The sequence below is a fragment of the Scardinius erythrophthalmus genome (genome assembly GCF_964197995.2).
Source record: "Scardinius erythrophthalmus genome assembly, chromosome: 7".
NCBI lineage: Eukaryota > Metazoa > Chordata > Actinopteri > Cypriniformes > Leuciscidae > Scardinius > Scardinius erythrophthalmus.
The window spans coordinates 17,186,699-17,213,573 of record NC_138227.1 but is presented as its reverse complement, the minus strand read 5'-3'; the positions used below and the strand labels follow the sequence as shown (position 1 = coordinate 17,213,573).

At 38.1% G+C, this 26,875-nt stretch overlaps 2 protein-coding genes across 3 annotated transcripts; both read right to left on the bottom strand.

Annotated features, from left to right (window-relative positions):
• Nucleotides 1-2,971: 2,971 nt before the first annotated feature.
• Nucleotides 2,972-6,994, bottom strand: LOC308693259 (uromodulin-like 1). 2 transcript variants are annotated; one of them, XM_081370054.1, is made up of 5 exons: nucleotides 6,752-6,994; nucleotides 6,442-6,675; nucleotides 3,937-4,093; nucleotides 3,465-3,631; nucleotides 2,972-3,357 (listed from the first exon to the last, which is right to left on the bottom strand). In XM_081370054.1, the coding sequence occupies exons 1-4, from the start codon at nucleotides 6,760-6,762 to the stop codon at nucleotides 3,473-3,475; spliced, it is 561 nt and encodes a 186-aa protein (XP_081226180.1). In that variant the 5' UTR covers nucleotides 6,763-6,994; the 3' UTR covers nucleotides 2,972-3,357; nucleotides 3,465-3,472. The 2 variants fall into 2 exon arrangements, with proteins under 2 accessions (XP_081226180.1, XP_081226179.1); XM_081370053.1 differs by having other exon boundaries at nucleotides 3,465-3,594; nucleotides 6,752-6,979.
• A 5,345-nt stretch (nucleotides 6,995-12,339) lies between these two features.
• Nucleotides 12,340-26,570, bottom strand: ttc12 (tetratricopeptide repeat domain 12; the record flags this gene model as incomplete). The annotated part of the gene is made up of 22 exons (XM_081370818.1): nucleotides 12,340-12,808; nucleotides 13,669-13,894; nucleotides 13,999-14,098; nucleotides 16,332-16,433; nucleotides 17,059-17,127; nucleotides 17,319-17,411; nucleotides 17,658-17,792; nucleotides 18,700-18,763; nucleotides 19,454-19,543; nucleotides 20,217-20,385; nucleotides 20,749-20,837; nucleotides 22,078-22,147; nucleotides 23,594-23,782; nucleotides 24,196-24,256; nucleotides 24,386-24,457; nucleotides 25,261-25,320; nucleotides 25,441-25,562; nucleotides 25,665-25,760; nucleotides 25,879-25,920; nucleotides 25,966-25,996; nucleotides 26,187-26,350; nucleotides 26,513-26,570. 22 exons carry the CDS (start codon nucleotides 26,568-26,570, stop codon nucleotides 12,739-12,741), a joined length of 2,172 nt encoding a protein of 723 aa, XP_081226944.1. The 3' UTR covers nucleotides 12,340-12,738.
• Nucleotides 26,571-26,875: the final 305 nt, after the last annotated feature.

Here is a 26,875-nt window from a genome sequence, read left to right as displayed (position 1 = left end):
TGAGAGATTTATGCGGGACACCTGATAACTGGATATACCAGCTTCATGTTTTTACAGCAGGGATTGCCTCATGTGTTTGTGGTTTGTTGTTAGGGAAGACGCTGCATTTTATTTAATAATTTAGTGACATGTCCAAAGATATTTGATGCAAAATATATAATTGAAGGGTTTTATGATTAATTATCTTACAGCTCAACACACACTTAAACACACAATTTAGTGCAAAAAAATGCATGTCACATTTTCAATATAATAATGTTCTCTGGAAGTTTTCCCACTGTTCATTAATGTCTCAAGCACTGCCTCTTGAATTTCTTGGCACGTTAGCAAAAACCTGTGAAGTGAATGTTATTCTAAGTCAAAGTGTGATGCAAATGAACCTTTAATGGCAGGTTTTCAAAAATAAAGCAATGATATTAATAACAGTAATTAAAATCAAGCGGTAAGCGGCACTTTTGAACCGAGGGGATGATGCCATGCCTCTTCAGCGTTCTTGTTAGGGCTGAAACGATTAGTCGACATTGTCGACAAATATCTTTGTTGTCGAGTAGTCGTTTGATCCCACGTGACCTAATGTAAGGGCCTGCAATATCGCGATTTGACCGCTACGGCGCTGTAGCGCTAGAGTGTAATGCAGCCGTTACAAATGCTATTGCGGTAGAAGAAAACACAGCGCGAATTATGACGGAGTGCAAACGAATCTGAACTAGCTAGGTGTGTGAAAGTTACACAAAACTTCAAACCAAGAATACTGTTGTGTGCAATACATGCAAGGCGTAACTTGCTTTTCACGGGAGCACAACATGCATGTTAAAGCACTTAAAGAGGAAAAACCCGGCACGAGACGAGCCGGTGAGAGGTGAATGTTCTCCAGCTGGAGCTAACGTAAATAACTAGCAGTAAATCTCTTTTTAGAGAATGCAATACTACTAATAATAGCAATAATATTAACAATAATAATATAATTACAGTAATGTGATGATTATTTTTTATAGAATAAAGCTTAATCGAGCTTAGGAGTCAGGGCTGTTTTTATTTTAACTATTAGTTATTACAGTCTTATCACTTGCCTGTATTTTGTTCCATATTCATGAAGACTTACAAAAAGAGATGTTATGAAGAATATCGTGTCAGTTATTTTTTTATACTGTAAATTAAAAGGTGAATGAGAATGTCTCTGTCAGCTCAGCTGTCTTTTTTTTTTTAAATTGTGTTCTTATAATAATTGTTTGCAGTTTAAGTTTGTCTGTAATGCAGCTGATCATTTTTTTTGTTTATTTTTTTCTATTGAAAGAGAACCGAATATTTAACCAATGCTTTTTGCATTTGTGTGTGATTTGAGTTGGACAGAAATCTGAAAACTTAAAAAGAATGACCTGTTTAGTTGCTCAAAGTTCATTAAAACAACCATTTCAAAAGCTGAAGTGATTTTCTTTTTTTATATTATAGATAGAATATGTATAACTCAGTGTTTTAACTAATTGAAAAGGCTGAATAATCGTTCCAAACCTACTGATTAGTCGGCGAAATAATCGACGATTAGTCGATTAATCGTTCTAATAATCGTTAGATTAATCGATTATCAAAATAATCGTTTGTTGCAGCCCTAGTTCTTGTAAGGCTTCGAAGGAGAGACTTGGCATGCAGCCGCTGCGATTCAGGCTTTGTCCTCCACTCGAAGAGACACTTCATCCTTTAAAAGGTGCACAAAGCCAGCCACCATTTCAACATGAATACAGAATCTGTTGATTTTCTTCTTGGGTATATATTGATGCAAGGACCAGATTCACAGTCAAGACATGCCATAATGTTCTACTTTGAAATAATGCTATGAAGTTGTCTGTAATTTTCAGTGTACAGTGCGCAAAGCAATTGAAGCTGTTATAAATTACCTTTTACCACTACAGGTAATGCAATCAATAAGCTTATTACCTCAATTATTGAGGGAGTAATTACGCATTAAACAACCACAAGTGTTTCTAATGGCCTAGTTCTTCACTTTCAAAGATTTAATACTGAAGCTTGTTTCTTTCCAGTTCTGTGACATATTCGCTTCGTTTCCTGTCGGGCCCATTTTGTTTGTACTTTCAATTACAAGAAGCTATTATGTTTTTTATTAAGTGATCTTCAAAGACAGTAAATCTGATTCGCCCCTAGGTTGTCCCAGCCTGACGGTGGGATTTACATAGAGATGCATCTCAAAGGCAATGTCTGCTTGTAACTACTTAATTGCTTCTTTTTTCATCCAACGGCGATTACTTGTGACGAAAACACATGGAGTGAAATCTAATAAGCAGCTGAACAACATATCTAACTTTTGTGAGCGCTGGGGTAGTGATACATAACGAGAAGCATTCATGTATATCTTTGACATCAGCACATCCTGCATTAAAGAATGGTAAATGTCAAAAGTAAGAAAAAGAAAGTAGACAGTGGTAGGATGAACAACCCAACCGAGGGTTAGAGGGACAACTCACCCTCATGTCAATCAGAACCTTTCTTCTGCAGAACACACACGCACATAAAAAAAAAAATATATATATATATATATTTTGTTTTTATTCATACAATGAAAGTCAATGGGTCCAGTCCTGTGTAGGACTTGACAGATGTTTATATACATTCTTCAAAATATATTTTGTGTTAAGATGCGGTCAAATTTCAAAGGTCCATTGTCTACTGTCAATAGTGTAGCGATGTATGAGGCACAGCTCACACTGAAGTCTATTTCAAACCAATCAACATTCTGTTGGACAATCTGCGTGAGCAACTGGAACCTTTGTGTGAGGAAAACTTTTGCCCTCAAATGAAATTGCCATTCACATGGATTTCAACTGAAATTACTGGATTTCGTCTGAGAAAATTTGCAGAACAAAGATAAATGTGACTGCACTTTTAAGGTTCTGAAACGACATGAAGTTATGTGAATTATCCCTTTAAATAGCTGTGACAAAAGTATTCACACTGAAATGGTTAATTGGCTTGTATTTTTAACATCTCTATTGTAATACTCAAAGCTTGACACTATGATGCAGAATAAATGAATATTCAGAAGAACTTTGGGTTACTTTTAACAATGTTAAAAGTTTCATTAGTTTCCCAGTCCAACAACTAAACATAATGATGAGCAATTCAAAAACTGTCAAATAATGATTGAGTGCTCGATGCAGATTTTAGTCCGGTTGGCTGGCTTGCAGTGAGCTCTGTTCTGTTAGCATTCACAAAGGCCCCTGGACCAGCAGTAGGCAGACCTTTGCAAACAACGTCTGTTCCCAATCCAGACAAGCAAGAGAGCCAAACACACCAGCAAACAGCCGGCCACTGAGCTGATAATCACCACCATGGCTTCAGTGTCATCTGTACGGCATTAACAAACCAAATCAGACTGACAGTTCGGCTGAAATATCTTCCCATTAGTTTGTTTTATTACTCCACCAGAACAACTTGGTAACACAGTACGTTACCTGCTGTTTCAGAGGCTGATGAATTGTCTGCTCCTTTCAAAACAGGGCCGAAAGAAATGCGGTTTCCTGCGCTGCTGAAGACGGCCCTCGATTCCTCTCCGAGACGTGCATTTCGACGCTGCACACACTGCTGAGATGTGAAATGGATAACCAATAATGTCATCATCCTGAAAACAAGCCATTATACAACGCAGAAATAAATTCCCTGAACTTCTGCATACTTTAAACTTGTTTACAGACTCGGCGAGTTATTCTGTTAGCCTGTTACGAACTGTCGACCACTTCACTTTCTGTCTTGCAGTGACAGAGTAACAAGCTGCAGAAGATCATTTATTTAGAAACTGCAGATGCTGTCATCAAAAGAGGGAGAGTAATGAAAAGTAGAACATTTTTCAGGAGAAATATTGAGACCTCTTCAACAGTGATAAATGATCCCCAAGTTTTCATCTGTGAGGCCGGGGTTGAGACTCACCCTCTCGCACTCAGAATGGTTCTTCAAGCACACACTCAGGTCACAGTGCAGGTAAGCGGTGGAGTAATTGATCATCTGGAAAAGACTGATGGTGAAGCTAGCGCTCTTTGACAGGACGCTAGGAAGCAGTCTAATGCCATGGGGCTCTATAGGCAGCCTGAGGGAGAACAAATCAAAGAGACGCATTAGCTCTGATGCCACGCACATTGCTAAAATAATGAACTTGACGAGTGATGCAAACAGAAGTGAAAGCATGACAATGTATGTAGATTACATACATGCTGTATGTAGATTTTTGATAGTTCTATGTTCTGATATTCGTCTTTTTGATGTCATTGTGAACGATTTCATTCATGCATTCATAAACATAAAAAAAAAAAAAAAGAGAGCTCAAAATCAAAATGTCATAACTGGATCTTGCAGTGAAATTACAGGCTTCTCTCTGGTGATGTATGCCGGACTTCTCCAATAATATGATCCTCATAAACCATGCCCCTTCCTGTTAATCGACTGAAAGCTCGCATTTAGATCTGCCTCCATCCGGATCCGATCAACACCCGATGTACAGAATCAAGTTCCCGCCCCCCGCCGGATAAAAATAAACTTCATGCGTAATTGGAAAAAATAAGTTATGTGAACACATTTATTATTTACTTAATTATTTTAAGGTGACGGGTTTCCTCACTTTTTTAAAGCAACAACATGGAACTTTTCCTCAGCGGTCGCCCTACAGGTTGGAAGCGGAATTGTCCATTACCGCTGTCGTAAAATGATTTACGGTTACTGTATATGAAGCATGTAGGCTTTTTTTCATATGGGCAATGATAATATTATTAATCTTCCTCCTTTTATAATTTATACATATTTAGTAGACTAAACATTTTAACTCAAACATTTGCGATTTGCATGTCGATTACAATGCTCAAATCTGAACGAGAATAATAGCGATAGCATCCTAACCATCTAAAACTAACGCATGTTAGTGTTTACTAGCTACCAGATTGATAATTCGCTCATCTACTAGCTGATTCATGAAGATAAATAAATGGAGGACCAGATAGTTTCCGTAACGTAGCCAGGCAGACAACAGATTAGAAAAACTAAAGATAGTATGCAAGCAATTTACAGTTACTTACTAGTTCAACAGCATGACGGCCAAGTCAGCATCGGTCTGGTAACTCTCATCATCCATAAGCTAACGCCAGCGAGCAAACGCTCGACCAATATTGATCCTCGTCCTGCCTTTCAGTTTATCACTCTCCCTTTTCCTCTTCCGACTCTACTCCGACAAAACCTTGGACTTCTTACGTTTCGCTGCTGCTTCAGCCATGACGAAAACAGACGCACGAAAACAAACGCGCTGGTTGGCCACATTTGAGGAAGTGTTGGGCGAAGTGACGTATGCCGTAAAGCAGTCGAATTTTGTAGTTCTTTTTGAGCGCTGGTTACTACCCGCACCGCGAAGTTACATAGTGCCAGTAAAAGCGATACAGACCCCGTCAGGCTCTGGCAGACGTCTCATTCAACCTATTGTAAGTCGATGTACTATCACAAGGGTCTTGGAAATATATTATGAAGGTTGAAAAGTTCCATGTTGTTGCTTTAATTTAAGTCAAATGATCACTTTTTACAGTGTGCCTGTGTCAGTGTCTAAGATTCTTGCACTAAGCCTCGCTGTACTGTACATGTCAGTGAGAAAACACTACTTGTACTTATGTACCATACACAGCATATAGTGCAGAGGTATGCAAAATGGGAAGCACTGGCTTCCTCCCTCTGAACCTTTATCAGCTGTTGTTGATGTTCCCCAGAGCAATTTACAAAAATGAGTGGTTTATACACTTTTGTTATGTTTTATATACTTTATGTGCTGTACTTTATTTCCTTATCCATTTTATTTGAGGAAATCCTACCTCGCATGTCTACCTGATTGAGAGACAATTTTTCTAAACAAAAGCACATTACTGTACTTCCAAAATATAGAATTCTGAAAGAATTTACCTCATAGATTATGTTGTTTTGATACACGACTCTACTGAAAGTACACACTGTGCTGTCTCTGGATATTAGTGGCAGTGTGCTATTGGCAACAGAGCCGAGACACTCACAGAAAGTGAATACTTCACACACCAGTAGGAAAACAGACATCAGCAGTTCACTGTATTGCTCTAACCACACAACTTTCAGCTCGATATAAGTACATGCTTCGCCCAGGATATTTATAGCTTTCCCAAGTTAAACAGTTTGAGGGAATGTTTCTTAGCCAATCGTTATAATGCTGTTCCCCTGTGATAAGGTGACCAGTTAAAACGTAGCCGAGTCTATAAACAGGAACTAATGCTGATGTATTAAACCTTCACGTAAAAACGAGGGAGACGGGATCCGTATAATCCAGCCATGCTCGGACCAAGTAGCTGATTTGGTACCATAATGTGAAATGTGGCCTGGTTCAAGGACACCATGTGATTTGAGCTAATCTAAAATAACCTGAGAGGTGCACATTACCTGGAAAAAATGCAGCAGGTGGTGTTAAATTCATCTAGTCTGCCAGTAGGCGAGAGGCAGCAGGATTTTATCTCTAGGTTGACCTGGCTGTTATTAGTTTTGAGGCTGATGACGACACGCAGGTTTCCCAGGGCAGGGATGAGATCTCCGGGCATGATATCTCTCTCCAAGTTCAGACTCATCTCTGCTGTGTAGTTGCCAGTGCCGCAGATATCATCAGAGATTTGCGCCTGACTGTAAGAAGACAATCAGATGGTCAAAATCCAATTGAGTGCAGTGAAAATTAATCATGTTGACTTCAGTTTATCACCATGCTGGCATCTCTAGATTGCATCTGTACTTGTGGAGCTAAAGTTTATTCTGTATCATTCCATCCACAACAACAGCAGCCATACTTCTTTGGAAAATTAAAACTAAATAAATAAAACAACTAATGTAATTTTCTAAACAAACAAACAAAAGTAGTTCACCAGATAATACTGATGCAAGTGGGACACTAAAATGTGACATGATTTTTTCATTGTCTCATTCATCCCATTAAACAAAATAGTCCAATTAATCAGATTTTTATTTTGTTTTTAATTTAATTAAATCAATCAATCAATCAATCAATCAATTAACCAAACAACCAACCAACCTACATACCTATCTATCTGCTTATTGATCTAGCACATTACAAATGCTAATAAAATTGTTTCTGTTCCATATTAAAAGTGATTGAAGAGTCATTACCCACTGAGAGAATCGGATGATATAACCGTCCTCTTCCTGTTTATTACAGGTAGGTCTGACACAAACTCAGCAGATCTCCCCGAGTCACTTTCAGCAAATGGAGTGGTGGCATGTGAAATATCTTCACTCCCTCCCCTGGAGGATAATGAACCATTGGGGAGCAATTGTTTCTCTGTACTTGAGAAACTCAAATCCGTGTGGAGAAGAGGAGAGAACTTTTCCCCAGTAACAGCAGACAACGCAGTCCGCCCAATGTGTTTTTGAACATCATCTGTTGCGCCTAAACTGGACATTTCATCAGATGGAAAGTTCGATTGTGTCGTTTGTGAATGCTGATTTACTGTTGAGGAAAAATCGGTCTGGTCCTCAGTTAAAGTCAAATGCTCTTTATGCAACACATTCTGCATTTGAAAAGGAAACAAAGGAAAAGTTGTTCCATTGGATGATTCAAGGAGTGATGTGTTCAGGGCCCCTTCTGGGCGTGCAGCAGCTGTTGTGTGCCAGCTGATGCCAGAAATTTGGCTGGATGTCATGTTCTGAGGATGCTCCTTAACATCTGATAAATTTACAAACATGTGATGTGATAAAAGTGAATTTTTGTGGTTGTCTTGTCCACTTTTATGCGCTATTGCTGGCCCAATAGACACTGAAGGTGAAGCAGAGAGGGTCAAATGTTGTTTAAACTCTGTAATCAAGTGAACACTGGGGGGAACAGATGTGTGAATTGGGTGTAAAACAATCTTGTGCGGAATTGGCGTCAACAAGGTTTGATTCATGCTTTCAACTGAACGACTGTTCTGATTATGGGGTTTCAGAGTTGTTGTTTTAACCATGTCATCTCTCTTTTTTAAGTATGAATCAGTCTGAAGTACAGATTGTGTTTGTGGTGTTTCTGTGAGAAATATCTCTCCAGGGTGGGCTTCAATATGCTGCTGGACTGATGGGATACTGCTAACTGTGTAGCTGCCGAAAAACAGCATCACAGTCCCTCTTGGGTTTTTAAGATCTTGTTGTTTGTCGTCTAACGGCAAAGCAATCTTTCCAGTTGTCAACGAGTGATTTAAAAATGCGTCCTTGCTGTTACTTTTCTTAGAGATGGACAAAAGTTTTAAGAGAACTTTGGCATCTGTTGTCACATTATTTTGTGACTTACCAAAAGGTGTTGGTAACAGAAAGGACTTATTTTGTGAAACTGCACGAGCGAGTTGAGAGATGTTGGCAAAAGACACCCGTGGCTTTAAAAGCATAGTTGTCGTAATGAAGGTCTTTGTTGTGGATATGTCGCTGTTAGAAAGTGGGACCCTAAAATGTGACATCTTTTTGTTGATTGTGGTTGCATTTACTATTTCGTGTCCTGTGTCCAATGTACTTGAGGTCATGTTTAGCCTCTCGGATATGATGAATGGGACTTTTTGTGACCCACCGTTCTGTTGGTTTTGGTTAGTAGATTCGAATTTAGAGAAGTTTTCCATATTTGTAAATTTCTTCACAGTTGCAGATGTCAGTGAAGGTGGAATCGATTCATGAACTTGAACTGATACAAAAGGCTTTAATCTCTCTGTGGGGAAAATATTTAGAGGCTGATGATCGTTCACTTTGAAGACATGAAACACATTCTTAAGCTTTGTCAAAGGTGGAAGAGGCACTGCAGTAGATAATTCTTCAAACTGATTGAGGGGTTTTGAAGTGTCTTCTTGAGTTGAAATGGTTCGGAGAGCGGCAAGTGAACTTTGAGTCTGTTTCATGAACATTCGCTTATTTGCTATAGTTGCTTCCTCAGCGTTGGCAAATGAGGCAGTACTAAAGGATATCAATTCACTCAGATGAACTGGAAAATGATCCATTCTGTTACGTTTCTCTGTCACAGAAATATTAGATGTTCTGGCTTCTTTGGAACAAAGATCTGACGTTTTGAGTAGAGAAGAGTTTTGAGCGACCAAAGAAAGGTCACTTTTATTCAGGCGATGAACGAAACTGTTTGGTGAGGTTTGGAACGTTGGTTTAATTTGACGCTCTTTACTTGATTTGGTGTAAACAATTGATTTGCTTTCTAGTCCATCCCTCGCTGAGACAATTCTATGCACGGAGTCAGATATCAACCGCGACGCCACAAATTGTTTTGTCATGTGCATTTCGCCAGCAGCTGTTTCCATGTTTGAAAAATAATTCAGCGTGGTTGCGTCTGGAAGCTTTGTAGGGGTCAGCTTTGAAGCAGAGAATAAAAAGATTGAGTCTGGGTGCTTTAGTGACACCCCGAAGGGTTTTGGTCCATTGGTGCTGGGATTTTTGCTGCTTTCTATCATTTTATTAACTATTACTTGGCTGGTTGATTTCACTTGTAATGGAGTATCAAGGATCACTGAACTTGGTGAAAGCTGATTCTTCTGCTCTTTTGGCTCAAGCTCAGATCCATTTTTTGGATTTTGACCAAGCTCAGTGGTTAAAAGCCCTAAACCCTGCAAAACTGTAAAATGCATAATGGTCGAATGATTCTTATTTAAAGAAGCCTTTTCAGAACGATTCAGAGGCTTATCAGCTCTAAACGACTCCAGAGTCCAATTTTCATTCTTGTTTTCGCCCTGTCTTTCCACACTCTCGTTTGACTCCCCAAGGTTATCAATTACTGCTGGATCAGAGGCTGATACCATGGGAATGTCATTTGCGGGCGAAGGAGTAATAGACTCCAAGACTCTTTGATTCTTGCTTTCCAGTGAAGCGTGAAAAAAAGCTGAGATCTTTTCCATGCCTCTGGACAGAAGAGCAGCAGGCATCATGGTGTCATTCATCACTGACTCAAATTCAGCCTCAGCTGAGGGATGAAGCCTTCCCTCATCATTGGAGATCAATGAGAGGTCTCCTTTGGACTGAAACGGCTTCACAGCAGTGCCATCCTTACCCGTGGAATGTGAACCTGTACCATAGGCTAAGACAAAGCTTGGCCCATTTGAGGTAATTGCATCTTTATCAGTGGTTGTGGTTGCATTTACTGCACTTGAGTGCTGCCTCTCATGTGGTGTATGGAACAAATCTGTCCCTGGATAACTGATTACAGGCACAGTCAGGTGAGCAGGGCTTTCGGTGGAAAATTTTCCACTGTTGTCACTGGAGCTGTTTTGCTCTTCCGATGGCATAGTTATTATGAAGGTTGTGCTCTCGGTTTGCAGGGACTGAAAGCCCTGCTGGTCCTCCTCCTTAGCACTCACTGAAAAGTAGCAGAGTTGCAATTTTGCTTGTGAGATGGCTCATAAAATACACATAAATACCTATAGTATAAACAATTCAAGAGGCATTAAAATTTTACGAACGAATAAAATTATTGCATGCATAAGGATTGTTCCGTAACAGTACAAACGAGTGAGTTGCAGCATTTGCCGTATCTAATGAATAATTCAGTGTTATTTAATAGACAGAAGTGTGTTAAATGTTTTGGGAAATTAAGTGGTCTCTGAATAGTTGCAACCGCTGGACAGGAAAACGTAGAAGCACAGAACTGAATACATAAGAACAGGTCCATAACACTGTATTGAATTTAAACATTTACTTTGAATCTAATCAATAGTGCTCTTATATCGCAATTAAATATATTAGAGAAAATGTTTAATATTTTTTGATACCTAATTGGTGGGTATAATGGGTAAGCATCAAAATTATAATTATATATTTTTAATTATATAAAAATATCAACAACTATATATACAATTATAAATGACAAAATGTATCATTATTTTAAAAATAATTTTATGAATACAATTTATATATATTATTATTATTAAAAAATATATATAAAGATGAGTTAATTTAACAGTTTGTAAACTATAACTATAATATCTTTAATAAATCATGTCTCTAACTTGACATTTACTGTGCTGATCACAGCAGTTATTGAAGACAAACTTAGTGTACATACCTGTGAGTCCAAAAATGAAAAATATGTAACCAATCCCCATGCTTAATCTTCTCTCTTGGTTTCTTTTAAGCTACACATACATAACATTATAATGAAACTACATTGAGATGCACAACACAGGATACTGTCCCAACAGAGCTCACACCACACTCTCTGAAGGAGCCTAATGTGAGCTTTACCTTCCTCTCTTGTTATTTATAAGTAGATTAGATTACTGACACGTGAACAAAAGCAAGCTGAGAAAATGAAACGGATTTCTGCGTCAGTAGAATCCCTCATCATCCTCATCGTGTTTGACTGTGTATAATTTTTCATGCGTGTTGGCTTGCGTAAGCTGCTATGATAAGCTAGTATCCGAGTCATCCATCATCAAACAGATTCAGATAAGCCTTAAATAAAGTGTAGAGCTGTGGTTCCCAAACTTTTTTCCAGGAGACATATGAGAGATTTCTGTCCCTCCACTGACAGTACAAGCAACTACAACTTTGACTCTTCAAAAAGTTCATAAAGAGATCGTTAAACTAATCCATATGAATTGAGTTGTTTAATCCAAATTTTCTGAAGAGATACGGTAGCTTTAAATGATGAACAGATTGAATTTAGGAAACTTTTAAGAAAACCAAAAGGAAGGGGTTTCATTTCATATCAGATTTGGTAATATAGGCACCAAACAGAATTTCCATAAACAAAGCTGTTTCAGCCAATGGAATGGGGTCCCAAGGACACAATTTTAAGGCCTTCAAAAATAAAACTGGGAACTGGTAAAATACTATTGAAATTACTATTATTAAAATACTAAAAATTATACTATTATCTAAAAAATCATTAGTGATAGGCAAAACATTTTTTTGTTTGAAGTCAATTGTCATCAACGTTGGCTTCTTTTGTGTTACATCCAGTAAATGATGACAGTATTTAATTTTTTTGGTGAACTACCCCTTTAATTTAATATAGTTAGTTTAACACAAGTTTAAAAAAAAAAAAAAACTGTGAAAAAATAGCTTACAGCACATTTAAGGATAGTGGTGCACCATCTGAAATATGCTCTGGGACAAACCTTAAGTGTTGAGGTTCCATTTTGCAGTCTGTTAGTCAAATCCTGTCCCGAACCCTGGATTACACTGTCAGACTCATTTCTGCTAAACCTATTTGAATTGTAACAATTTGACTTTTTCTCATTACATCATCAAATGCTTTCTAAAGCTATCAAGTCTGCAAAGATGAGCAGGCATTAACCATAATAATCTTCAAATGCAGTTGTATTAATCTTTTTATTCAACACATGAAAGCTAGCATTAATCCATTTATCAACAAACAGGGAACAAAATGCAATCAAGGCAACACACTTCCCAAGTGAGTCATTTGGGATGAAAGGATACTGAAACGTTTCAAATATCGTCCCGGGGCAACATGTTCTCTACAACAGCAGATAACAGAATCACATGTCAATGTGAATTCTCTCTAATTAAAATGAACACAGGAAACAGCTGTATAATCAAGATAGGCCTTAAGGCATGACAGTAATTTGTGGCCTCACTTAAGATGAGCATCTTAAGCTGTGAACCAAAGGACAGCATTCATCTGTATGTGTGTGTGCGTTTGCATGCGTGTCCTGAGTTATGGGGTCAATTATTGAGGAACCGAATGTGGGTAGTGGCTCACGTGATCAATCTCGCACAGGAATGAAGGATTTCTAAACCATGAAGCTCCCTGAGTTTCTCCATGTGCCTGAAAAAAAAAAATCAAAACAGAGATTTATCAAACCAACAGAATTAGTTTTTTTTCTTTCTCATTTTGACCACACAATGTATTCTGAACAACCAAATATAAAAGCAGAGCTAAGAATATGAAATGCAAAAAAGTATGAAAACGTCAGCCAGTTTGCTCTGCATATAAAGTAGATTCATCGGTTATGTTTAATATTTTTGGCAGTGTCTGTACCCTCCACTGTTTTCTGTCTAGAATGTCTTTTTTAGGCTGCACTCTCATCTCAAAGGTTTGAAATCTCACTGTAAAGACTCTGAGAAGTTGAAAGCTCATCAAAGTTGAATGCCATAAGAGTCTGACTCCTCTTTGAAGGACTGTACTTGTTAGATGCTGATTGGGAGAATAAGAAGCCTCAAAAACACTTAACCAACAGAGCTTCTTTTCTCAGGTCTGAGCTCATGAACCCTTCATAAATTAAAGATGAAGGGAAAAAACTTGATAGTTCTTTAGGTCAATAAAAGTATAAAGGTGCAATCGGTACATATTTAAAAGAAACTCCCTCTCACATCTGTAAAAGTGCTTGTTAACAGTAGTAAAATGAGACTAGAATATAAACAAATGTCAAATGCAACAAACAAACATGTTTATATCTGAATCACATCAATTAGAATGCCTTTCTTATGCCCTTAAACTGTAGATCTGACATTTTTAATTCATTATTCATTCAGAAAGTTCATCATCTTGTTGAGGTTAATTATTTAGAGGCATTATCTTTTCACCTTGATGTTTTCCAGAGTATCACTGCTGTATAAGAACATCAGCATGAATGTTAATCAATATAATGCAGCTGACTGCAAAAGGCAAGTCAGACTTAATTATACCTGGGCTCTATTTTGCACAGCTTCCCAAGGGTGATGGCTGCGTTCTGCCGAACGGCTGCTCTTTTGGCATCTCCAGCGGTGTGGCGTAGCAGCAACGGCACGCAGTCTGTGCCCAGGAGGCCACTCGCAGCTCCATCCACTTCTAAGCAATGCCCCATACACAAAGCTGCGTTCCCCACCACCAACTCGTCAATGCCACCCAGGAGTTTTCTCAAAGTGTGCAGCCCTGAATGAATAAATGTGTGTAGCACACAAAGTCACCGTAAGGCCATAGAGCTTAAGACATCTTATTGAATCCAATCCTCTGCCTCCCTGGCCCTCAGAACTCACGTTTGTCAAGCTTAACCAGCTCCTCACAAGCGTGTGGGATTGAGGCAGTACAGACTGTCAGGGCTTTAATGGAGTATCTGGAGCTCATCTCTCCTCCAACCTGACCGGACAGACACGCAAGAAAGTTTCAGTTAAATCTCTATAATTGCCAACGCAAATGTAAAAAACAAAAAAAACAATACAGCTGGTCACCAGAATACAAAAATGTGTAACGGAGGCAGCCCACAAAGTTAAACTCTTTAACCCTGTAAAGCCCACTATATAAAAAAATATATTGAAATAAATAATCAATATTAAAATATGAATTGCATTTAGGTTTCTGTCTTTGTGTTATGCACTTTGAAACTTTTATATTGATCTAATCTTATTAAAAACAATTTCAATGTGAGCAAAACCAGATAGACAGAACGACAGACAGACAGATAGAACGAACTAACGACAGAACGACAGACAGACAAAGAGAACGAACTAACGACAGAACGACAGACAGACAAACAGAACGAACTAACGACAGAACGACAGACAGACAGACAGACAGAACGACAGACAGACAGACAGAACGAACGACAGAACGGCAGACAGACAGACAGACCGAACGAACGAACGACAGAACGGCAGACAGATAAACAGAGCGAACGACAGACAGAACAACAGACAGACAGACAGAACGAACGACAGAACAACAGACAGACAGACAGAACGAACGACAGAACGGCAGACAGACAGACCGAACGAACGACAGAACGGCAGACAGACAGACCGAACGAACGACAGAACGACAGACAGACAAACAGAACGAACGACAGAACGACAGACAGACAGACAGACAGACAGACAGAACGACAGACAGAATGACAGACAGAACGACAGACAGACAGACAGAACGAACGACAGAATGGCAGACAGATAGACAGCGAACGACAGACAGAACGAACGACAGAATGGCAGACAGATAGACAGAGCAAACGACAGACAGAACAACAGACAGACAGAGCGAACGACAGTCAGAACAACAGACAGACAGACAGACAGAACGACAGACAGACAGAACGAACGACAGAATGACAGACAGAACGACAGACAGACAGACAGACAGACAGAACGAACGACAGAATGACAGACAGACAGAGCGAACGACATAACGACAGACAGACAGACAGACAGAACGACAGACAGACAGACAGAGCGAATGACAGAACGACAGACAGACAGACAGAACGACAGACAGACAGACAGACAGACAGACAGAACGAACGACAGACAGACAGAGCGAACGACAGACAGAACGACAGACAGAACGACAGACAGACCGAACGAACGACAGAATGACAGACAGATAGACAGAGCGAACGACAGAACGACAGACAGAGCGAAGGAACGACAGAACGGCAGACAGATAGACAGAGCGAACGACAGACAGAACGACAGACAGAGCAAACAACAGACAGAACGAACGACAGAATGACAGACAGAACGACAGACAGACAGACAGAACGAACGACAGAATGACAGACAGAGCGAACGAACGACAGACAGAACGACAGACAGACAGACAGAATGTACGACAGAACGGCAGACAGACAGACAGAGCGAACGACAGAACGACAGACAGAACGAACGACAGAACGGCAGACAGACAGACAGAAACGAACGACAGACAGACAGACAGAACTAACGACAGACAGACAGAATGAATGACAGACAGAACGAACGACAGAACGACAGACAGAACGAACGACAGACAGACAGAACGAACGACAGAACAACAGACAGAACGACAGACAGACAGACAGATAGATAGAGTGACAGACAGACAGACAGACAGACAGACAGACAGACAGACAGACAGAAAGATAGATAGATAGATAGATAGATATAATGACAGACAGATAGATGGAACAACAGACAGACAGACAAACAGACAGATCCGATGCCAATAAAAGATGAACCAGGCTAGAAAGAAAGAAAGAAAGAAAGAAAGAAAGAAAGAAAGAAAGAAAGAAAGAAAGAAAGAAAGAAAGAAAGAAAGAAAGAAAGAAAGAAAGAAATGTATGAAACAGTACATATGGTTTTAAAGGGTAAACGAATTATTTAAATTCAATTTGGGTAATTTTGGAAATTTGGCTTTTGGGCTGATTTAAGTCAGTAATTATTTATAATCCACTGGTCCTATGCTGGGCTGAGAAGGTCTTTTCGGTAGTGATTTACACACATTGGCAATTTAATGCAAGGGGCCTAATCTCTACCATATCCAATATATTATATCCAATTTCATTTGACTTTATTTCCTTACAGACTCTATTTCAACAACTAAAACCTGATATAGGCTCCACCTTCAGAATCTTCAGCAACTTCTTCACTATTCCATTCCGCACAACTTCCTGAGTGGCATCAGGAGACATCGGGAGGAGAACGCTCAGCAAACCTGCAGCTCTCTGAAGCCGAAGACAAAACAATATGTTTAATACCAGAACTCCCATCATTAGGACAAATAAGACATTTCAACAGGATAAGGCTGTACTCCGATGTATTTCAAGGCTTGTCAAAAATGCGGCTTGTCAAAAATGCAGTTCAAGCTGTATCACAGCAGTAAAACTCAGTCAAACCCATAATAAACCCTTTCACCTTAACTGTACTCAGAGAAACAGCCTGACTGGAGAGATATGAAGCGCTAAGGCAGCAAAACCCAAGCAAACAACCTGGAACCTGATTTACATAGTCAGAGAAAATAGTCCCCAATAGGGCCTGGGGCAGCTACAGTAATCACTATGTAAATGCTTCCGTGAATGCAAAATCCTTCTCTTGGGGATGTTAGCCATCTAAGGACATCCATATATTTAAACTTCCATTTTTGATCTTGTATAACCCATTTATGTAAATGTTTTGTAGAGATCCTCTAGAGATGCGAATGCGCAGGGTTCCACAACATCCCACATCCTGCAGGATGAACATTTTAATAATTAATGAGCAAAAATCTACAGTTCAAACGTTCTGGCTGCTCCCATCATCAGGGGGTGGGTTGAAGCTCGCTTTGGCCTTGGTAAAACGAATTCAACTCACTGTGATGACGCCTCCAGAGGAATCGCTCAGCAGGTCCAAGCACCTGCTGCTGGCCCGAACAGCGTGCTCCTGTGTGTTGAAAGAGAGCCAAAAAGTATTCTCTCCAATTTTCCTTTGCTGTTTCAGACATGATTGCAACATATGGAGAGAAAAGGCACTAGAAGAACATTCTGCCTAGCCAAGGCCCTTTTGCTACAAAAGTGCTTGATGTGTTGGATGAGGGCTGGCCAAAAGCCCAGAATTTTAAACTTCTGCTTTACCTGGGCAACTTGAGAGGGATTTGAGGCTAAGTTGATCATCAAACCCAGTAGGGGATAGAGGACACTTCTACATTCACAGGCGACGCACCGCTCCTGCAACCAAAAGAGAGCTTTATCTTGACAGTGCCGGAAATTAAATTCATGTCCTTTTCTCAGTTTTAGCGTCTGTGGGAAATGGCGGTTTCACAGCTCATGTAGCAAGATAGCAAAAGGAGCTTAAAAACAAACCTTTGAATCAAAATTCCCAGTGCAAGACGTCATACATAATTCAGCAATGTTCAAGGACAGAGTATTTGGGAGCTTGGTTGTGATGTAAAGGGTTATCATCTCCAAGATTACCATTGCGTGAAGAGAGCATCTCCAAAAATGTTCACGTCCTGCCAGATTTTTATTTATGACATCATCCAGAGCCATGCTCCCGATCACAGAAATCACAGAAGCCAGGATCTTGTCGTCAGCTGTCATGATATTTGACTACATGGGAAAAACAGTATTAGCCACATTTTGGACTATTTTTATTACGAGCGCTAACATTTTTTTTTTTTGGAAAGATTAACACTAACATTACTTTTATTCAGGAAGGATCAACAATGACAGTAAATAAATGTTTCTTGGTGAAATCAGCATATTAAAATTAAGAAAGAAGAAAGTTTGGTAACATTTTAGTTTAGGGCCCCATTCTCACTACTGACTAGTTGCTTATTAGCATGCATATTACTGAATATTGGCTGTTTATTAGTACTTATAAAGCACATATTAATGCCTTATTCTGCATGACCATATTCTACATCCCTTAATCCTTCCCAATACCTAAACTTAACAACTACCTTAATTATTTATAAGCAGTAATTAGGAGTTTATTGATGCAAAAGTCATAGTTTGTAGTTAGTTAATAGTGAGAATTGGACCCTAAACTAAAGTGTGATAAACTAAACAGGATAAGCATTATAAAGTACCTTTATGATAAGACACAAGAAACAGCTCTCATCATACTAGTATTCATATGATGAGTACTAATACTAATCTTATCAGTAATTGGATGTCTACATGGACTGTAATCTATGTTGCATGTAGCATATTTGCATGCTGCAGTATGGTAAAATAATATCTTTGTACGTAAGACGGAAGACATCTCAATGCTAAGATGCATAAAGGATCTTTGACCAATAAAAAAAAGGTTTATTTAGTAATTATGTGACTGTATGTTATAACAAGTCCTACAAGGTATATAGTCATATGTCTTCTAGTTGTAAAGCCAGCGATTTACAATCCAGTGCCAAAATGTCTGATAAATCAGACAATAAAGCATTAGAATATGATATTATGATTTAGAGTATTATAATTATTAAGAAGATGATTATAAATGATGCTTCATAATCACCAGCAGATGTTCAAGAGGAAGGGCAAAAGCTGCTGTGAAGATCTCCCTTGACCTAATCTTAAATCTGAAAAAGAGAAACAGCAAAAACAGCAACAAAAAAGTATTAAATAAAGAAATTAGCTACTTAACAAGAATAAAGCTTAACTGACTAAAATCCTCAGATAACCCTCTTGTTGTAATGCGCAAAGAGCTGTGGGGGCAAAAGATAAAAATGCGTTATAATGTGGTGGGCACTGATCCAAGCAGATCTATGGCTGCAAATCTCACGTTGGTGACGTCCCACGCACAACACGAGACAAGACCAATATGGCTAACCATCCTTATCTAGAAACAAGAGAGCGGCTTGAATTCACTGAACACTTTTCATTGACTATCTATCAAACCATTCTCATTTCCTATTGTGCATGAAGTGGCTGCTTAATTCCATCTCCTGGTCACCGGGAGCACCTTTCTCTATCTGAGAGCGGTGAATGGCTAGAAACGTCACTCTCTCACAGAGATAAATGGAGGGATTTGTGAATGTGATGGATTGTTTTGTTTTAAATGTGTTCACTTTGCGTTCTCAAGGGACCTGGGCTGCTGAGCTGAATGAATTTGAATGTGTCTCGATTTAATATGTGCAAGCGACTATGATGTATGGGAATCTGCTAGACTCTCAGGTGGGTCATGCCCAAGATTTTGTAAAAAGAGTCAGTTTCGCGGTTTCTCTCACAGGCATTCATATAGTAAGGGTGACTAAATTGATTGTGCATACTTATTTTCTGCTGCCAAGTTCTCCAGAACTGTCAGCGCCGACGCGGAGCTCGTATCACGGCAAACACAGCTCATCAGGTTCTCAGCCGTTCTACAGGAGACAGATCGCATTCGTTACGGGCTCATTAAGAGGACTTTAATAAAACATGCTAAATCAGTAGGAGGCATTCTGCATGCTAGCTAATGAGATGAATCACAGATAGCGTAGCAACACCACACTTAAATCAATCTCCTGCTCTGGTTTGTAGAAAAAACAGAAGGTTGGGATGAAATTGACATCAAAGTCAGTAAAAGCAATACATTTATTTATTTTAAACATATAATATGCAATTTTTGATATAATGAATGAATTATGCTGTTTAAATATTCAATTAAGTGACAAACAATTATTATTCTAACAGAACATAAGAGGAAAAAAACATTACCTTTAAGAGATCAAAAATGTATCAGTATAAACATGGTGTCTTTAAACTAGCACCTAAATGCTCAGTAATTAATGATATGTGATTTATTACTTATTAATCATGTTCTCCGAGAATGTATTTTTATCTTTACCCCTGATCCAAAGCCATTACAGTATTTCTTAGCAGAAATTTACCAATAGCAGAAATAGCAGAAAACCATTTTGTATCACAAAATTAGTCCTGTCTAAATGGCTCATTTGACCTCGTATGTGTTATGTTGTAAGTAATTAATTCATGGCACATCATTATGTAGACTGCAATGCAATGCATTCAATATGACACCAAAAATACTGTACGTACTGGCATAAATTAAGGTTGTTGATGAGCACGTCCCTTCCGTGCTGAGTTTGTGAGTACAAGCTGAGCAATTCCAGGCTTTCCCTCTGTATTTCACATTCCGGTGATGCCAACATCTGGACCATGTGTTGTCTAGTAACGGGACACTCCATTAACAGCAGTTGGTTCTGCTCTGGAAGGAGCACAATTATGGAGAGGGTTTAATAAAGAAAAATGCAAATTTAAATGACCAGTTAATGAGATTACCACTGAAGGGCACAAAGTACTTACTAAAGAGACTTTTAATGCGGGAGGCAATAACAATTTCACTGCTAGCAGGCAAGAACAGGATAAATTGATATTGACTTGAATTCAGACATTTCACAAATCCTCATTACTTTAAAAGTAGGAGGGAAGCAGAACCAGACCATGTGGTGTCGATACATTTTACATTTTCCAGAGAGAGACCGTTTAAAAGGATAAAAAAGGAATGTGCAAATGGGTTTGCTATTTTTCCCTCAGCAATAGCACCTTTCATTTTCAAGGCTTATCTTACCGTTTCCACTGCAAACTGTCCTCCATAGTTTGACTACAGACTTGCATAGATCCACTGCATATGGATCTTTTGAATTCTGTGAGAGGCAGCTAAAAACAGAAAGGGAAAAACTGTAATACAGTAGGGCAATTCCACGCAAAACTGTCACATCCATAACGCCAACACAATGCCATGGTATTTAGTTGGCGTTATGGATGTGACAGTTTTGCGCGGAATTGCCCAGCAAACACACTTCAGTCACGCACTGCAGACCAAATGGAGTTAAAGGGATAGTTCACTCAACAAAAAAAAAGCATCCTTTTTGAATGGATGTCCTGTTTCATTGTAAATGCATGGAAAAGAACGACACGCAAAAATTGTGTTCCATGGAAGTAGTAGTCATACAAAGTGTCGTTATTGTTAACTAAAAATAAAACTGAATTGAATCATTGGAGGTTAGCAGCAAAGATATTGGTCAATAAAGTGACATTAAATACATAAAATATATTTGTATTATTCAACATTTTTAATTATTGCATGTTTGTGTAATATTCTGAGTTGACATTTCACTGTTTTTATTCATTTTTAGGAATACTGAATCTGTTTTTGTGCAAGTGAAATAAGTAAATGCATGCTCACATTTAGTCTAGAACTAAAATTACTATCATGTTCAGACAGCACAAAACACCTCTGCACTTACTCCTGATTCCCCTCAACATGGGGACTGAGAGGTGTCAGTCAATAAATGGGAAAACAAAGTAACTAACAAAGAAAATCTAACTCGGATACTTTACTCGTTACTTAATTATGTAACTCACATTACTTGTAATGCGTTACACCCAACACTGGGAACGACATGAGACTGATGAAATAAATGGCATAATCTTTTTTTTTTTTGGCTTAACTATCCCTTTAAACAAACATGTTTTATAGATTAGAGACCACACGTGTGCAAACTGTATGAAGCTAACACAGCGAATCTCCCAAAACAAACCAATCAATCATTGTCAAACATGGATAAACCCTTTCAATTTCATTCTGGTGTGGAAAGTTAAATTCCAACACAAGACATGATCACACAGCAGAACCAGATTACACATTTGTTGTTTAAATGTATTCAAATTAGTCAATTAATTTGAATAGCATATTTGGTTGGTGCAAGACAACCGATAAGGGGAGAGAAAGCTGCTTGATAAATCATATGGTGATTATGCATGCACACTTTATAATACTACAGTAAGTACTATGCACAAAGCCTAAAATTTGTAGAGAGTTTTACACAGCCATTTTCAAATGTTAAAAGTACATTCTGACCACAAACTGTCAGGTTAGCTTCTTTAGCAACCTTACCTTCTTACAATGTTGTTGCCATTAATGATACTGAAGCCATTGTTTAGTCTGAATAATGTCTGCCCAGTACCTGTGAGGGACACCAGATAAGGTCAGTGTTAGTAGGTGTGTAGTGAGAGCCATATATCAACACTAAACCACAGTAGCCAGCCCCAGACACACAATATGCTCCGTTCAAGGGCAAAAGAACACACAAGGAGAATAAACAAAAGCTCATCAAGAATAAGAGAGCGCTGCCTTATCTACACAGAAGCACTGTTCATTCTGAGGAAATACTAGAAATTAGTTCACAAAGAGCCTTTCAGGTATCTCGCCTGAACAAAACATTGGCACAAAACTTTCAAACTTGGAGAACTTTCAAGATTATGCTTCACATTGCGCAGGCCCATATTTTACCCTAGCGGAATACTTCTGACACTTTAAATAGTGTATTTCTGTTGGAAAGGACTGCAGTGTGTAAAGTAGGAAGTTCAATTGAAAGTTTGATTTAGCTTGTAGTTTTTTTAATGTTACCTTGATAAGGTAACTTAATATGAAGTATATAACCCAAACATGCATGCAGTCCTGAAAAAAATATTATATATAGTCATGGTTTCCACAAAAAATGTAGCAGCACAACTCTTTTGAATATTGATAAATAAAATTTTTTATCTTGAGCACCGAATCAGCATATTAGAATGATTTCTGAAGGATCATGTGACACTGAAGACTGGAGTTATGATGCTGAAAATTCAGCTTTGCCATCACAGGAGGAATAAAATATATTTTAAAATACGTTCAAATAGAAAACAGTTATTTTAAATTGAAATAACATTTCACAAACTGCACTTTTACTGAATTTTTGATGGAATAAATGTGACTCTTGTGAGCACAAGAGACTTCTTTCAAATTTTTTTTTTTTTACATTTAAAAACATCTGCTGTTTGTATTGTTTTTGTAAAGAAATTGAGTTTCAACTGTAACTTAAATATAATTGAAAAATACTCACTTCAATATTCTCTTCTTTTGTGAGGTGTGACAAGTAGCCCTTATATATAGTATATTTTGTCACAATCTAAATATATGATCTGTGCAGTGATATTTTGACACAAGATCGCAACCGAACAGACAAAAACTGACAGGTAATTCACGCGTTCACTAACAAAGTCTAAAAAGGCTTGCGCGTGTGCTTATGATAGGACTGTGTCTGTCCTCTGTGGCTGATCATGAGGATTAGTTTCCTCATCATGAACTGCAAATGAACCACAGAGCAGAATCAATGAGCCCTCCGCACAAAATTCCTCACTACTCTCCTCTCCGTATCGATCCCGAGCGCAAGAAATATCACCCTGGTTGCTGGAACAACACTGGGTAAACCGAAGGCATATTTCAGGCAAATCTGAGGTTCAACAATGCCGTAAAAATGTGCTCGTCCTACCAAAAAAACTGCTGGAGTTATGTGATAATTAATGAAATAAACAAGAAACAACAGCAGCATCTAATAAAAAAGGACTCTGAATTAATCATGTGAACTTACAGTCTTTAATAGCCTGTGAGAGCAGCTCCAATCCACCACAGTAGTAAAGATTGATCTCATTGGGTCTATCGAGCTTCTTCAGCAGCTCTGATACTGCCGTGGCCTGTCTCGTTCCCGCTTGTAGCTCTTCCCAAGCTGCCTTTTCCTGGAGAGCCACCTTCTCTTCCAAATCTACTTGTCTCAGATAAGCTATTGCAATGTAATGTATTGTGACTGCTCCATGAACATATATCTTTTTTTGCAAATTCATGTGGAAATACTCTATTAAAATGCATAGAACGGAAATCCATAATGCCATTACTCCTCTGGAAAAGTTCAAAATGAATGTAAATGAGCAAACTAATGTTCTAAAAACTGCTGGTGTAAGCATGTGACGCTTTCTACAAGAAAATGTAGAGAGAGACTTGTGTAAAAACTACAGATGAACGCAGTTTATTCTGATACAACTGAGAGATACTTGACAGAAACTACATATTCAGGCAGATGCTAAAAGCTAATAACAACACTAGTCCTACTTCTGCTGCTAAAGAATGGATCTAAAGTCTAAAATATTTACTTTGCCTTGCCTTGCCTCAGATCTTCACAGCATTTTTAAATCATACCTTTGACCATGGTCTCCCGCTGTAGCTCTATCTCCAAAATCTTTCGATAGCAAATCCTGGACTGAAAGTGAAGCAATTAAAAAAAAAAAAAAAAGCATGATAAAAGGACAGGTGTCAAATAAGGTAAGAAATATAAGTGTAATCAAGCTTTAGGCTTGAAAGGACAGGACTTCTATTGAACGATACATACCTGTGGGAAATCCTTGAGTGCTAGGTGAGATTTTCCCATGTGTATATATGCTTTAATACACTTCTTATTGCACTGTGAATGAAAGTTTTAATTTTTAATTAGCCACTTCAAAACAACAGAAGATGCATTGAAGTAATAAACTAGAGTCAGTAATGTGACATTTCTGTCCTAGACTATTATTTTATCAAAAAAATAATTAAATACAAATTTAGAGGTGAAAACACTGTTCTATAATGAACATGTTTTTCATTTCTTATAATTAAAACTCATTTTGATATCTTTTAGGAGGCATTAAAAATCATCCTCTTCAAAGTATTGAAATATGTGAAAGAAAACTTTAAGTAGCTTAATCTTTTATTAATCTTTTATTTTTATGTATTTTAAATGCTTTTTAAAAATGCTCTCAAATCGATTAATTGCGATTAATCACATCTAACATAAACATAAATGTATAAAGTGTATATATATGTGTGTGTATATATATATATTTATATATATATTTATAAACTGTTGTTTAATTAATTGATTAAACATCGCAATTAATCGATTAATCGCAATTAATTGATTTGACAGCACTACTTTTTAATAATTATATGATAAAGATGTGTGCACACACTTTAGAATAAGAATATATAGACATAGCTAGTTCTTACTAAACTTTCTAAAAGTTTTCCAAAAGCAAAGACTATTCGGCACAGCGCAGAAGGAACTTCAACCCAATTTTCCAGTGCTGAGCAACTATCCAGTTCAATAGAAACCGCTCTATGTAGCCTGCTGTTCTCACCAGACAAGGTAGAATGAAAAACTCTCCGCTTCGGCTGACACTGAAAAATGAGGGGTCATTTCTCTGACCTCTTTCCTACTGATTTACTCACCCTCAGAGCCCACTCACAGTCACTTATGGCCTCCTTATATCTCTTCAGCTTAATAAAGGCCTACATGATACATGAATGTGAGACAATAAAATCACAAGAGGAGAAGTCTCACGGGAATATCAGTTATGATACGGCTCATCTGATTATTGTAGAAGAACTTGTTCTGAAATGTAGAAGTACCTGAGCTCTGTTTGTATAGAGAGCCTGCATGTCACGCAGCTGCTCCAAGCCTTCGGTATAAAACTTGACAGCCGTTTCGTAGTCACCTTGAGTGAAAGCCTCATTACCCTGCTCCCTTAACGCTGCGGGTCAAATGAGGACATAGGAAATCAAGACGTTGCAAACTAACAGTGCAAAACTGCCCAAAAACTGGCCATTTCACTCTCAGGCTTCAGTATACACACCGTTGGCTTTTTCCTCTTTCATCTTTCTTCTGTGATGTCTCTCTTCGGCATCTTTCTCTAATGTCCTCAAGAAATTCTCTGACGAATCGAAGGGTACAACAAACCGTTGCAAAATTTATAATAAAAACACAAGATGTGAAGATGAAGGTAGCAAGTCTGTATTGATTTATGAATCATTTACAAGACTTCAGGGGCAGACATTCAAGTTTTATACCTGAAACCAAATTATTCAACAGAGACAGAGAAGTCTTGTCAACTGCCGAACACAGAACATATAAGAGACTCAAATACACAAACCTACCTGGTTTTTGAGTTGATCCATTCTGGATGTTCTGAAACGAAGGGGAAACACAGTGTAGAAAATACATGTTTTTTTTTTAAATATTAGGTATGAATACAAACTATGAAATAATTAAATTATTAATGATAATCTTAGAGTCTGTAACATGTATTAAAAATGCAATAAAGGGTGTTTTATTCACAGTGTTATATTGTATTACATGTTTAATGAAGATACTGTACCAGGGACACATTTTCAGATGAGGGATGTTTGTTAATAACCGTCTTATTGATTGTGGTTTTACATTGTTCCACCTGCTCCAAAGATGAGATGAATTGATCTGCTTTCGCAAGTGCTTTCTCTTGACACGACACATCGTTGGAATTTAACTCTTTTACTAACTCATCTGCAATAAGATATCAACAAACTTCAATAAAAAAGAGAGAAAGAGATTTAAGAAAGAGTCCCGTCCCGTCAAACTGACTTAACGTGACGTTGTATAATTAATATACATTCCGTTATAACGCAAGAGTCGCGTGAAGATGGGTTGTAAACAAAAAGCACTTACCTATCTGGTCAACATTCCTCAAAAAGCGTTCGATATCGTCGTTATCTTGCAAAGTCATGCTTCAAAACGAGTTCACAAAACAAAAGGAATTTAGTGAAGAGAAGTGAGGCAGTTTTGTTTACGGAAGTGTATCCGTAAGCATAGCAACAATAGCCATGTGCAAATGAATAGTTTGCTCCTGCTGGTAGATACTTATAACTACATTACGCGGTCAAAATATCTGTGACGATCTTATATCAATTTAAACTTTTTTTTTTGTTAAAACGAATGTTTAGTAACGTGAAAACACCACCCTTTCCCCAGTACAATGACAACCACACACTCATTCTATCAGAAAACATAAATTTAATGTTGAAATATTGA

Excerpts from the sequence above, each read along its gene's own strand:
- LOC308693259 (XM_081370053.1), bottom strand. Across the intron at positions 4,094-6,441 it reads ACCTGCTGCATTTTTTCCAG|GCTGCCTATAGAGCCCCATG; the intron begins GTAATGTGCACC and ends GTTCTCCCTCAG. Across the intron at positions 3,595-3,936 it reads ACCATTCTGAGTGCGAGAGG|CAGTGTGTGCAGCGTCGAAA; the intron begins GTGAGTCTCAAC and ends TTCACATCTCAG.